The sequence below is a fragment of the Impatiens glandulifera genome, chromosome 2 (genome assembly GCF_907164915.1).
Source record: "Impatiens glandulifera chromosome 2, dImpGla2.1, whole genome shotgun sequence".
NCBI lineage: Eukaryota > Viridiplantae > Streptophyta > Magnoliopsida > Ericales > Balsaminaceae > Impatiens > Impatiens glandulifera.
In genome coordinates, this window is record NC_061863.1 from 55,916,534 (window position 1) to 55,931,770 (window position 15,237).

Consider the following 15,237-nt stretch of genomic DNA (forward strand, 5'->3'; position numbering starts at 1 on the left):
CCAAATTTGATAAACGCGGGACATTTTAATATTAATATAAGTTTAACTTTTTAACTAACTAATCTATATATATATAATGATGCTTAATTTTTAAAGTGTCCGGATTGCCGGGTCGAGAGTTGTGGTTAATTTGGATACTTGGGTCGGATTGTGGGTTGACCCGTTTTTAAATTTAAAACGGTTAAAAATAAAATTAAAAATGCTAGAGGTATGTTTCGAAATTGCAACCTAACAAAATAAGTACAACTCTTTAACCAACTAGGCTACAAAGACTTTATATTTTAAATTCAACACCAAATTTGATAAACGCGGGACGTTTTAATATTAATATAAGTTCAACTTTTTAACTAACTAATCTGTATATATATAATGATACTTAATTTTTAAAGTGTCCGGATTGCCGGGTCGAGAGCTGTGGTTAATTTGGATACTTGGGTCGGATTGTGGGTTGACCCGTTTTTAAATTTAAAACGGTTAAAAATAAAATTAAAAATGCTAGAGGTATGTTTCGAACTTGCAACCTAACAAAACAAGTACAACTCTTTAACCAACTAAGCTACAAAGACTTTATATTTTAAATTCAACACCAAATTTGATAAACGCGGGACGTTTTAATATTAATATAAGTTCAACTTTTTAACTAACTAATATATAATGATGTTGAGTAAATGGATACTTGGGTCGGATTATGGGTTGACTCACCCATAAACTTAAAACGGTTAAAAAATGTCAAAAAATGTTATCCGTAATTTTTTTTCACGATTTTTATATTATTATTCGTGCAAATGCACGGGCTAAATGCTAGTTTTTGATAAAAGTATAAATAGAAAATCTAAACCTCGGAAGCTTTGGCGGCTGGGCGGGGGGTTTTGCTAGTTTCTACTTGTTCTTCTAGCAAAGGCGTTCTGCTTTCTCGGAGACTTGCCGGCGGCGATTATAAGAAACGCGTATTTCCGTTCAATATGCAGGAACAAGAAGAGAAAGAGATGGTAACGCCGGGAGAAATCTTGGGAACGTCTTCGACCTTGAAGGCTGGAAAGGGTTCGTATGTCGTACCCCAATCTGACGCTGTCTTTGCTTCCCTGACTGGCTTCCGCCGCATCATCAACCCTCCGCATGATTCTGTCGACCAGGTCTGTATATATTAATTACCTTTACCTTTAACACATCTATCGCTACTTAATTACGGACTTCAAAGAAACAACTTTTCATTGTTTAGCAATAATTGAGGTTGTGAATGTTGATTTATTGCAACTTTTTCATCAGAGACCAACTGTCGAAGTTATTGGTTGCAAGGACTATGGAGTCTTTCCTGAGCCTGGTTCTACTGTCTTTGCTCGTGTAAGTGTTCATGTTCTTGTTTTATTTGACAGGAACACATTTTATGGTATAATGCAATCTGGGTTACAAGATTCTTTGTGTTTACTTTAGTAAGATGAGTTCAGTTTTGCAGAGAAGAATTCTCTATTATCTAATGATGCTAATGAACCTAACACCAACTATTGTAGCTTCCATTTTTAGGTCATGACATATCAGGATTTTTGTGTTCCTTCTTTTATTTACTATACGTTTTTATCCCCGACTCTTTGTATTTTTCTCTTGCCACTGCTTTTGATATTTCTTACTGCTTATTTTAAGCAAAATTTCACTGATGTTACCTGCAAGTGTTATATTTACTTATGAAGGAACATCTGCTACTTTGTCAAGTTATATTTACATTCTCATGAAAAGTTTTAGTTAATTGATTTCAGTTTGTGTGTGAATTGGATCCTTGGGGGTATTTTCTTACTACAGATTAACACCTTAGCAGAATTCATCTTTAAGATATAAATTTCCATATGTTTAATCTTGTTCTGCAATATTATTTTCTAAAGGATTTACTCAAATTTGAACTCAGAAAGGATCTCAAGTTTTCTATGTGTGAAGTGTATGTTGTTTTTTCAGTAAACTAGCTGATAGAATAATTAACTGGTTCAAAGTTAAGAAGGAAGCACACATTGCATGTAAAATGTATTATATGGCATGTACAGAACACCAAATTTGATCCATTGAGCCTGGATTTCCTCCTATTACTTCACTTGTGGGTTGTCCATAACTGAAACGTGATAACTACACGTTTGAATAAGTGCAATGGATATTATCATTGATGACGCAGTTCCTTGTCTTTCATATCTACTATAACTTGGGCCTGTTCTAAGTGTGCATTGTTAAGCTGAAGAAGTTGATCAAGCAATGAGCCAATTAGAGTTCTTATGCAATAGTTTTTTTTTTGTACCAAATATAAGATTTTTCTTTGTAATGGCAGATAACTAAAGTGATGGCTAGAATGGCTTCAGCTGATATTATATGTGTTGGCCGCAAATCAGTTAGAGAGAAATTTAGTGGTGTCATCAGGTATGTCTTTCCATGTACTGTAAATGATATTTCATGTTGATACCAGGATATGTTCAGCATTGATAGCTTATTTGTACTTATATTAAATTGCTGGATTTTGAGGAGAAAATGTAGTTTAGTTTGTTAGGACACCTAAGCTTTGTGAACCTTTCAAATCAACCTCTTCCTTACCGTAATCCTAGGTTATTTCTTTTCTTCTCTTGTGCCTCCATTTAACTTGACTCTTGTGTAATGATTTTCCATATCGAATCCAAATGTCGATATAATGATTGCAGATCTCTCTCATATGAGAGGTCAAGGTTAAATCTTACCATTATCCCTCCTAAAAATGGATTTCCATGATGGATGGCCTCATGAAATTACTTCTAAAATTTACACAGTAAAATTTATTTGTTAACCCATGATGACTTTTGGTGGTAATGTTGCTTCCATCAGTTGGGTGAACTTTGATTTTATATATGAAGCCCTTTATTTAATATTTTAGAATGTTATAAAAAAAATAAAGGTATTTTAGTTGAGATTTGAATTGATTTTATTGATGATGTTATAAGAGGTTATTTAGATTAAATCCAAATATCCCTTCATCAAACAAGGCCTTGTATGATGTTTGTATCCTTAATGTTGTATAAATAATGTAAGATCGATCCGTCCCCTAATAAATTGATGATCTTATTCTGGATATTTTGATGCTCAGTTAAATCAAGCAAGTCCCTTCAGTTTCTGTAAAGAACGATAAAATGTTTTGCTTTGCAGGCAACAAGATGTTAGAGCCAACGAGATTGACAAAGTGGATATGCATGCAAGCTTCCGTCCTGGTGATATCATCAGAGCATCAGTTGTATCCTATCTCTGTGCATAAATAGATACTAGTGCTTAATGAAACTATTTAGGAACTAGTATTTTGTCACAATCATGGTATCATTGAAGAATCGCCAAGGCTAAAATTGAAAGTGATTTTTTTTTTCGTTTGGTATATAATTTTTTCTGGACTTGATGAGATTATATTTTGGATCATTAGCCAAATTAGAGTGTGAATTTTGTTGCTTCATTTGGTAAAGAAATCATTTTCTAGATTATGATCCAAATTATAGTTAATTTTTTTTTCATTTGGTATATAAGTTTTTTTCACGATCATGATCTTTTTATTGTTTAGATTATTATGATTTTGGTAAACATAACAAATGTAGATTTAACAGCCCATTATGTACATATGTCTTATCAAAATTCCATTCAAATGTAATTGTTCTCTTGACCTACACTACACTTGATCAGCTCTCCCTTGGTGATGCCCGAGCATATTACCTATCAACTGCCAAAAATGAACTGGGTGTAGTTTCTGCAGAAAGTTCAGCAGGTAAATCATCTATAACCTCTCTATGGTAACTTACCAAATTATGTAATTGATAGATATTTGGTAATTCCCGTTACATTTATGTTCTGTGGAATATCATTCTAACTGTTATGAAGAACTTCATTGGAGAAAATCAATCCAATTGAACATATTTTCTTAAATTCCAACCATTTTCTTTAGTCTTAGCTACTTTTGTTTTAACATAGTTATATTCATTTCACCTGAGGAACCAAATATTTCAACCATAAATTCTTCAACTTTTGCATAAATGAAAAATTACAAAATAGGTGCTTGTGGTATTTAGAATTTATCTCCTGTTTTGGCAGTCCTTTCAGGTATGTTGCCTTTGTTTTATAGTAATATCATGGTGAAAGCAATTTTTTTGGCATTCGCAAATATTTCCCCCTACTTTGTTATTTATCTTGATAACCCTCATTATCAAGTTATGTCAATATCTTATCTTATTTTTCCTTTTCTTAAGCAGCAACTTGTTAATATTAGGTTAGGTATTTAAGGTATAAATACTATATAAGCCCCTGAAGGTTAATATTTTATTAAATGTGCTGACAATCAGCTTAAACATAGTTGTTGCAACAAAAAGCAGATTCCTTTGTGATTTTCTTAGCATATTGGAGGCCAATTTGGAAATACTTATAATTTGTGTTTATGTATCCGGATCTAGACAAGAAACAACCAATAAATATCTAGCTAAGTTTAGTTTCCTCACATAATCTCATTGGATATGTTTCTAGATCCAAATTTTTTGTATTCAAGTATTTTCAAATGGGGCCATAGTGTGTTTCTGTTGGGTAAAAGTGCCTTTCAACTTGAGAGTAGTTTTTTCCTTTTTTTTTCTCAAGACATAATTTTTTTTGCCTCAATTTTCCATTTGCTGGTAGAATGATGGTTTAAAACGCAAGGTATGGTTATCGACATTATATGGGGTTTTTCACAATTGATTAGGAACTTGTTAGTTTGGTAAAAAAAAAAAAAACCTCAAATAATTGCAAATAATCCTTGCCTTACATTTCCCCTATTGGTTTAGTTATTCTATATAGGCAAGAAAGTGTAAGTTATTTTTAGTTACAATATGTAACATCAGATTTGATGTGAAATCGGATAGAAATACTGTTTTCAAATGAACCAATATCTGGATGATCATCCACAAAACAAAATCTTGTACAAATGGAAAACAAAATCACTTCCAATGTTGATTTTCCAATATGATCGTGATTATCTGATTGGCTTGAGAATTGACTCATTATTTATCTTCACTTTCTTCATGTGTTTATACAGGTGTGAGTATGGTACCAATTAGCTGGACCCAAATACAGTGCCCTGTCACGGGGCAGACCGAAGAGAGAAAGGTGGCTCCAGGTTGGATCTTGATGGAGAAAAAACAAACCTTAGGTTAGAGTCGCCTTCTGGAAGAAAGATCATCCTCCTTACAAGCTTCTATTTTTGTTTTTTCAGATTTAGTCACTTAATTTTATTTGAAACTATCAACCACAAGAAAACAAGTTTAGACTTCAATGAATTTTGTCATAACATTCTTGCTTGTTGAATTGATGATTGTTAAAGTATTTTTAGAATATCAAATGAGACAATTAGAAAGTATTTAATGTGACTTGAAGAAATGAAAGTGAAGTAGAAAATTGAAATTTCAGGAAAAGAATATCAAATGAGACTACCTAAATTATTTGGAAGGTTTATTGTGATTGTGACCATTCAGATTTTCTATTATTTTGGCCAAATGTGAACAATGATTAATCTAAATACCCGCCATAAAATAAATTTTAAATATTTTATATTTCTTTTTGGTTATATTATGAAACACCTTTTCTGTTCAAAAATAAAATAGTTAAGAAACACCTCTAATATTTATCCAGACAAATTTATGCTAATTAGCCATATTCAAACAAGGAAAATCCCATATTTTATCTCTACATAAAAATTGAATTTTATATTTTCAACTGAAGAAAAACCATTTATTATATTTCAATTTTTTTGTTTTGTTTTTGGAATGAAGTGAAGTTGCGTGCATCATTTTTGAAAGCTACTTAACATATATATATATATACACGTGAAAGTAATCAAATTGTTGGAATTATTTATAGGAAGAAATATCATATTATACACACCACATATTTATATGAATTCTTTTAAGATTTTATACACTTTTCTATTCAATTTATTTTGACCTAAACTATTTTCAATTTTATTGTCGGATTTATTCCTACCCTCACAGTCACGCCCAGAAACGAATTTATGTAAATGTTGTAGTGTACTAAATTCAAGTCTAACAAAAAAAAAAATGTATCTATCAAATCTTTATATATACTCGTCTTTTAAAGAGAGTAAATAGTGATTTTTAAGATAAATTATATATATTTTGTTCTAAGTTCAATTGTCTTCAATGTGTATTTTATTTTTAACTTTGTTTACATTCAATTCAAGAATCATGAATCATGGTTGCTTAAGTAAAATCTTTTATAACTTGAATTGCACTCAAGTTAAACTTAATTCTAGAATTTGAAATCTTACAAAAATTTGTGACATTAAGTAGTTAAAAAATTATGTGAAATTTTTATTTGAAACCACTTAAATCCAACTCCTGATTTAGGTTTGAATGAAAAATTATTTGAAAACAATTTATTTTATTAAGTATTTCATTCAGATGAAATATATTTTTAAAATTATACTTTATTTATCATTAGTAAAAAAAATTAAAACTCTTTTTAAAAAAAATAAAATATGTAGACACTAATTTTTAAATATAAATATGTTGACTTGGATACAACTTTACCTATTAAAACAATCAAACTAGTTTTATATTTGTGCATCATGCAGATAAAATACTGGTTCTAAATAATATGAAACATTGCTTAAAAAGAAAAGTTAGTGTTAAAAAAGTATGAAGAATTATAGTTTGAGGATAAATTTAGGCATTATATTTTAATACAATTGAAATTGAGTAGATTAAGAAAGGGATTCTTGTCCTCACATGAATAATGGTCCACGGTTTGATTATTTTTGCTAAAAAAAAATAAAAAATCATTTATTGATGTGATGCAAACTGATAGTCTTGCTGAAAAGTTTGTCATGGCATGAGCTGTTCGGTGGTACAAATCTACCAGCCTTTGTTTTTTTTTCAAACTTGTATTATTTAAAGACCACATGCCTTCAAATTTTTAATAAGTATGTGAATTTTTTTTATTTTTTTCTTAGGATGATAGTTCGTTTTTCGTTTGGATTAAGCACATGACTCGCAAATATATTCAACTAATTTAATCGAAAAAATTTGACAAATTCAATCTTAGAGTTTCAGATAATTTTAACATTTTATTTTTGTTGCTTATGGACTAAAAGAATAATTAACTATTTGAATTTAATAGGACCCTATTAGTCATGATGACCTTCACTTTAAGGTTCAGAGTTTAAGAATCACTTTTTTTTTTTTAGATATATATTTTAGTAAGTTGAACTATTTTTTCTATTAATAACCATTTTTATAATATTAAATGTTATTATCTTAACAACAAACTAAATTATTATGATACTAATGATTCAATAATACTTTCTCTCCCCCTAATGATTCAATAATACTTTGGAGATGAAAACCTTTGATTGTGCTCCTTGATCATCATATATGTTTTTAAATTGTTATACAAATGTTACTTCATTTTTAAATATATATTACCAGCTATTCACATTATATTCTCTAGTTCACTATAAGATGAATATGGTAATTGTATCCATTTCTAGACAAGACGGAAGATGGAAAAAAAGTGTCTAGTTGTTTAAAGTTTAATCTTTCAAAGTAACTTATTATGTTTAATATATTCTCCAATTAACTTATGAGATATGATAGGGGATGAAATTTTAGAGAATAAATGAGGAAGAAAATGAAGTGTCACTACATCACTGCTGAAAAAAATAAAAGGTGAAAAAAGTGAAGAGAGAAAAAAATTGTTATTTTTTCAGTCACATATTACACCAACGTCTTATTTTGCTATTTAAAATCAAGTTTTCTTTATTTTTTATTTGAACTTTTATAACTCATTATTAAATATATTATAAATTTATATTATATATAAAAATAAATTATTATTTTTATAAATTTAATTATTTATATTTTAATATATCAATTTAATTTATTAATTTTATAAATTTAATTATTTATATTTTAATATATCTATTTAAATTATTATTTTTAATTTGATTATATATATTTTAATATTACTATTTAATTATTATTCTTATAAATTATGTATATTATATATATATTTATATATTTAAATTAATTTTTTTATATAATAATAAATATTCACTCATTATCTTTCTAAATAATTAGTAAATACTAATAAATTTAAAACATCTTAATCATAACAATATCGTTATTAATTTAAAATGAATAATCAAATTATCATTTCTAATAATTTTTTATTATGTATTAATAAAATATTGTTATAATTAAGATGTTTTAAATTTATTAGTATTTATTAACTATTTACGATGATAAAGTTAAAATTTATTATTATATAAAATATAATTTAAATGTATAAATATATGTATATATATATAATATAAATAATAATTTAAATAGTAATATTAAAAAATATATAATCAAATTAAAAATAATAATTTAAATAAATATATTGAAATATAAATAATCAAAGTTATAAAAAAAGAATTAAAAGAATTAAAACATAAATAATAAAATTTATTGAAAAAAAAAAATTTACATAATAAAGTAGATTAATTTGAGAAAGTAGAAGACACAATTTGATGGGTCAAAATTAGGTGATAAGGATAAGAATTATATGGATTAATTGAGTTCGGATGACATTAAATTCAGATTTGATTAATTGCGGATTGAATTAGATTAGAATTGAATTCGGATTTGATTAAATACAAATTGGATTGGATTGAATTATGATTATCTAAATAAAATATATTTTTTTAAATTTTATTTATTTCTCCTCAATATAATATTATTTTTTAAATTATTTTCACAATTTAATTTTGGAATCGTAATCAATTATATATATATATATATATATATATATATATATATATATATATATATATATATATATATATATATATATATATATATATATATATCTAATTTCTTCACAACTCTTGGATGGATAAAATATTATAATTTATTATTAAAAATATTAAAGTGTATTTTGCACTTGTTTAATGAGAAATTATATTAGTACTATATATCAAATGAAGTATATTAACTACTTGTATGGTATGGTGAAAATTTTTGAGCAAATTATATTTTTTTAGGTTGATTACGAAATATAAAACATTTGAACTTGTGAATGGTTGCATATTATCATAAATACAAAAATTCACATACAGGACAATGAAAATAAACTGAAAAATTAAGATTGTAAAAGAAGAGCAAGAATCCACTTTATGCATCAAACTCTTACTATTCTCTTTTTGTCACTACTTTCAAATTTAAGAATTTGGTTGGAATTATTTATGGATTATTTGAATTTCTAAGTATTACTAATTATTGTTAGTTTGAAAGGTCTAATCTGATTAATCTTTTAACAGAAAAAACTCATTAAAGCAATTTGATTGATGATAAAGAAAATTAACCAATATAAAACAAAAACCTTCCAAACTAACTAACTATACTTAGATTTTATAACATTAAAATTTAATATCATAAAAAATATAAATAAAATAAAAGTTAAACAACGAGTCACGAAAATACTACTTTTATTTTTGAGTTAAATCCAAATTATTGATCTCTAAATTGATATTATTTATTCCAATCCAATCTTACCAAACTCATATCACACATTAACCCAAAATGCTTCATATTTTTCTTAACAATATAATATTATCCCTATAGTTTTATTGGTGAACTTTATTTTTAGATATTATTAACTTGAATTCAAGTTTCACTAAAAGCACAATATTTATTTTTAATTTTTTAATCAAATATTATTTATTTATATATTTGGATAGAATTATAACAAATTTTAAGGTCAAATCATAAAGTCATTATATTAAAATCGAAGTCTTGTATCTTTTTATTCATGAATTTAACCCTGACTCAACCAAGCAAACCAAAATAAATAAAATATTTGAAGAACGCTTACACATTCGTATTTTAGTAGAATTAAAAAAAGTGCTCCTTTACAGTTGTTTTTTTCCGAGTTCACTAATGAATAACATTTGTAATTTTAGATGTCTGTACATAATTTCAAAGTTTTTAACTAATTAAATTGATCGAACAAACTTTCTAATCGATTCAACTGAACCAATTAATAAATCATAACCAACAATTTGAGATTTAAGAAAAAAGATCAATTTTAACAATTTACATGTATATTTCAATAAAATAAAAACACTAAACGCATACAATAAAACAGTGTAGGGTTGGTTTAATTTTGATTTTTTTAAATATTTTTTAAATAAAAAGAGAACTATAATTAGAATAAGTTCATGATTCCGCGTATTCAGTTAGAATCGAACTCATCGATCATTTTTAGGTCGACTATTTTCACTTAGTCAGTTTGGTAAATATTTAATTGTAGATTAATAATTTAGTTTTTGTTAATAAAACATCAACAAATTATCAAATAAAATATTGTATTTTTAAAATATAGAAAATTTGCATTACCTCAATTTTTCACTTTAACTTATGACTTCTTCCACTTTAAATATGTTACAAATGCAATCAAAACGGTTACAATTCGGACTTATGAACCACTCTTACAGCTGGTTCTTATATACACTACATCATTACATCATGTTAATTATAATTTTATTCAATCAATATAAACAATCACCTTGGTAAATATTTAATTGTATTTGTTTATAAAACATCAACACATTACAAATAAAATAATAACATATTGTATTTTTTAAAATATTTTTTTTTTGCATTACCTCAATTTTTCACTTTAACTTATGACTTCCACTACAAAACCGTTATATTTCGGTCTTATGAGCCACTCTTACAGATGGTTCTTATATACACTACACCATTACATCATGTTAATTATAATTTTATTCAATCAATATAAACAATTCATTATCAAACAAAATAAAGTAGGAGTAGACTAGTCTACTCATATAAAATATTATTTAAGAAGAAACAAACAAGCCCTTAATTTCAAACATGCGTATTCAAGTTGGTCTCTAGGAGCATGACTAGTCATGATGCCGGGTTGTCGTTGATTGTGTGAGTTTATCATGACCAATTTGGTTATTTATTTAATTACCAAAACCACAATCAGTTCATTGTGTTTTTATTTTAAATTTTGACAAAAATCACAACCAAACTCATCCAATAAAATGATGTCATTTCTCGGACTCTGATTAGTTACTTAATTTTTTTTATCTTTTATCTTTAAAACTCAATTTTAGTATTTTTATAATTAAAAAAAATAAAAAAATATATATTAAAATTTATAATTTTTCGAGATCTATAAATATAGACCACTCTTGCTATAATATTTCGGAGCAAAAAAAATTTATTATTATATTTAAAAATTATTTATTATTTTTTAATTTAAAAATAAAAATAATATTTTTTAATTAATTATCAATATTTTTTTTTATCATGGATAAATACTATTTGACCAAAAACTCTTTTTATAATCCTGACTAAAAAAAATAATTATTTTGATTATTGATAGGATGCTCTGCATAACCTTATCTCCACTAAAATAAAATATATTAAGATTCAATAATTGCATTGCACTTAAAAACACAAACACAAACACATACACTGACAATTTGACAAGATAGAGATGGAGGTTGTTTCTGCTGCTCCTACCAACGGAAAACATCCACCGTCTGCCTCTCAACCTCCTTCAAATCCGCCGCCGGTGAGCCTATTTTGGAGAATAACCGCCGTCGCTTCAATCGGCGCCGGAGTACAATTCGGTTGGGCCCTCCAATTCTCCCTTCTAACACCATACATTCAACTCCTAGGAATCCCCCACCAATGGGCTTCCTACATCTGGCTCTGCGGTCCCGTCTCAGGCTTAATCGTCCAACCCCTCGCCGGCCATTACAGCGATAACTGCACCTCTCGTTTCGGCCGCCGCCGCCCCTTCATAACATCCGCCGCCTTCCTAGTAACTCTCTCCGTCATACTAATCGGCTTCGCCGCCGACTTAGGCCGGAAAGCCGGTGATACCCTCGGCTCCGGCGTCAAGCCGAGAGCGATCGCGATATTCGTGGTGGGATTTTGGGTTCTTGATGTTGGAAACAATCTGTTGATGGCACCCTGTAGGGCGTTATTGGGTGATTTGTCTGATGGAGAACAGAGAAGGGCTAGAAACGCAAACGCTGCGTTTTCTTTCTTTATGGCGATTGGTAGCGTTGCTGGTTATGCTGCTGGATCTTACTCGCGATTGTATAAGTTTTTACCTTTTACCATGACTGAAGCTTGCGATATTTATTGCGCCAATCTCAAAACATGCTTTCTTATCTCCGCCACTCTTTTGATTGGTTTTACCACCCTTGCCCTTTTTACCGTGCCGGAGAAACCATTCTCAAGGTAACAATTTCAATTTTGTTTTTTTATAAATTAATTTAAGTAATACTATAAATATATCATAAACATTTGGTTTAACTTTTAAGTCATTACTATAAATAGAATCTATTTATATGATATAGGGACAAAGAAGAAGAAGAAGGGAAGAATGAAACAAGAGTATCCTTCTTTAGTCAACTATGGATTGCGGTGAAGCTTTTTCCAAGATCAATGTGGGTCCTACTAATGGTTGTGTCTCTGACGTCCCTAGGATTGTTTGCGTTTATATTGTACGACACAGATTGGATGGGGAAAGAAGTGTTTGGTGGAAAAGTAGGAGATGGAAAGCTTTATGATAGAGGTGTTCGCACCGGATCACTTGGACTGATGTTGAATTCCGCCGTGGGAGGGGTGACGGCGCTGGCTATTATGTTCCTTGTTCGCGGCGGGAAGACAGCAAACCGTGTTTGGGGATTGTCGAATATTCTTTTAGGTGTTTGTTTGGCAACCACTGTTCTTATCACCAAGGAGGCGCAATCTTATCGCCGCCATTCTCTTAGTAACGCCGCCTCTCCATCTTCCGGCGTCAAGGCCAGCGCCTTGGCTTTGTTCGCCGTGTTAGGATTACCTCAAACCGTAAGTTTTAATTATCGATATATAATGTGAGGTATCATGTTAGTTCTTTTCTTTCAATATTTTTTCGTGATAATGGTTTGTTACAAATATTTTGTTTTTGTTAGAAAGGGAGTTGTATATATATTATATATAGAATGAGATATAACAAATCTAGAAGAATAATAGATTTATAGTAAGATAAGGATAGAAATTCATTTAATTTAATTAATGATTTGTGGATTATTTGATTTTTGCAGATAACATTTACTGTACCGTTTGCTCTAGCATCTATTTTCTCAAGCTCTTGCGGTGCCGGACAAGGTATATATGTTGTATAAATTTATGCTAATTAGAAGTAGTTTGTTTATGAATAAATATTTGGAGAAAAGTGAAGTTTGAAAACTTGTTTTTTTTAAATATTTATAAAATAATGAATTAAATTGAACATTTATATTACAAAGAAACAATTAAAAAATCAATATTTAGCCTATTTGAAATAATTTTTATCTTTCTTAAAGACTATTTTAGTGAAATTATGTTTCACTTTAAAAATGGAAATGCATTTTAAGAAAAGTGTACATTTTTATTAACATTTTAAGAAAGTATGATTAATTTAATTTGTGATTGAGATTAAAGTATCATTTTTACAAACAAATAAAAAATATAAATTTTTAGTTAATGTAAAAACATGAATGATTCTATATGAGTTAATATTCATCAACCTAACATATAAAAAAACACATTTGCTTAGGTCTAACAATGGGAGTTCTCAATATTGCAGTGGTCATTCCACAGGTTAGCATTCATTCATAAATGTTAACTAATTCATCACATATTTCATATTTTCTTAATCTTACCGTCCGCTGTCGTCGCAAATTAACATTATCAATGTTCTATAATATGTATAAAGCTGATAGTATCGGTAACAAGCGGGCCATGGGATGAGCTGTTCGGCGGGGGTAATCTACCGTCATTTGTTGTCGGAGCTATTTCAGCTGTCATCGCCGGTATTCTCGCCCTCACTTTGCTACCAACTCCAAAGTCTACTGATACATCGACGATTGAGATTCGACACTAGACCATGTCTTCGTTTAAACTGCAATATTTGTATATTTGATTTCAACTTTAATAATATATATAGGGTTACATTTTTATTTTTTAAATATTAAAACTTATCAATAATAATATATTATGAAGATTGTGATATATTGTTAATATACAATGGCTTTATTACCTCTGTACAAGTATTTTAAATGGTGTATTGAAAAATTAATTATTGATATTATTTTTTTAAGAGAGAAGAACGCACTAACAAAATTATTCCAAAAAAATAGTCTTAAAAAGGATAATATATTTTTGGAGTTATTTTATAAATTTCTTAATTTGGATTAAAATAACGATGTTATCCACTTCACAATTCACAAGAGATTTCAACCAAAAGGGGGCTGTTTGTTTGGGAGTTTAAACGAAAATAATATTCAAGATGTAGATTTAATGATTAAAATTATTAAATAAGATAAAATTACATTTTTTCTAGGTGTTAGTTCTTCCCAAACAAATTCGCATTTATGAGTTATTTTAAGGAAATTTGACAAGTAAAGAATTGGAGACTAATTTTTATGCAATCTTATATTTATATTAAAAATCTTTTAGTCCTGTGTACGAATAAAATTAGAATTAAAATTAAAATTAAAATTGACATTAAATTATTTGTTCATATAATAATTTGAAAAACTATAGTTCAATTCTATACAAAAAAAAATAAAAAATAAATAAAAATATATATATAATAAAAATAATTTTAATATATATTATCTATTTTATTAAAATTTTATTTTGCATAACTAAAATATAATTCAAACTGCAAGAGACCTTTTAAGTCTCAATTTTCATTAAAAAATGATTGGTTTAACGTTTTAATTAATTTCATATATTAAAAATAAAAATATTACTTTAATATTTTAACTTCCTAAATTCAAAAATAAAATGTCGGTTGAACATGTTAATTTATTAAATTAATATATTACTTCAAAATGTTAACTCACTAAAATAAACATAAAAAAAGACATCGGTTTGATATATTAACATCCTAATTAAATTTCAAAAAAAAATTATCAATTAAAAACTTTAATCTTGTTTTAAATAATAAAATAATAAGTTATTTTGTTTGAAAAAACATAAAAAAAATTGAAACTACAATTCCGACCTAAAAAAATAAAATTGAAAATTATAAAATTATACTAAATTGAATTCTAATTCTTAATATTAAAGGTTCTACAAAAACTTAAAAATTGGAATTAGATTTTTCAATTCTATTTTCAAGTTTAATGTCAATTCCAGGTTATCAAACACATTC

General features: G+C 27.7%; 2 protein-coding genes across 2 annotated transcripts; both read left to right on the forward strand.

Moving 5' to 3' along the window:
• Positions 1-837: 837 nt before the first annotated feature.
• Positions 838-5,325, forward strand: LOC124923882 (exosome complex component CSL4). The gene is made up of 6 exons (XM_047463865.1): positions 838-1,133; positions 1,267-1,341; positions 2,306-2,394; positions 3,148-3,232; positions 3,667-3,748; positions 5,042-5,325. Exons 1-6 carry the CDS (start codon positions 963-965, stop codon positions 5,158-5,160), a joined length of 621 nt encoding a protein of 206 aa, XP_047319821.1. The 5' UTR covers positions 838-962; the 3' UTR covers positions 5,161-5,325.
• Positions 5,326-11,497: 6,172 nt separating this feature from the next.
• LOC124923880 (sucrose transport protein-like) lies at positions 11,498-14,116 on the forward strand. Its single transcript, XM_047463863.1, has 5 exons — positions 11,498-12,290; positions 12,410-12,902; positions 13,139-13,202; positions 13,633-13,676; positions 13,792-14,116. Exons 1-5 carry the CDS (start codon positions 11,536-11,538, stop codon positions 13,957-13,959), a joined length of 1,524 nt encoding a protein of 507 aa, XP_047319819.1. The 5' UTR covers positions 11,498-11,535; the 3' UTR covers positions 13,960-14,116.
• The last annotated feature ends 1,121 nt before the right edge of the window (positions 14,117-15,237 follow it).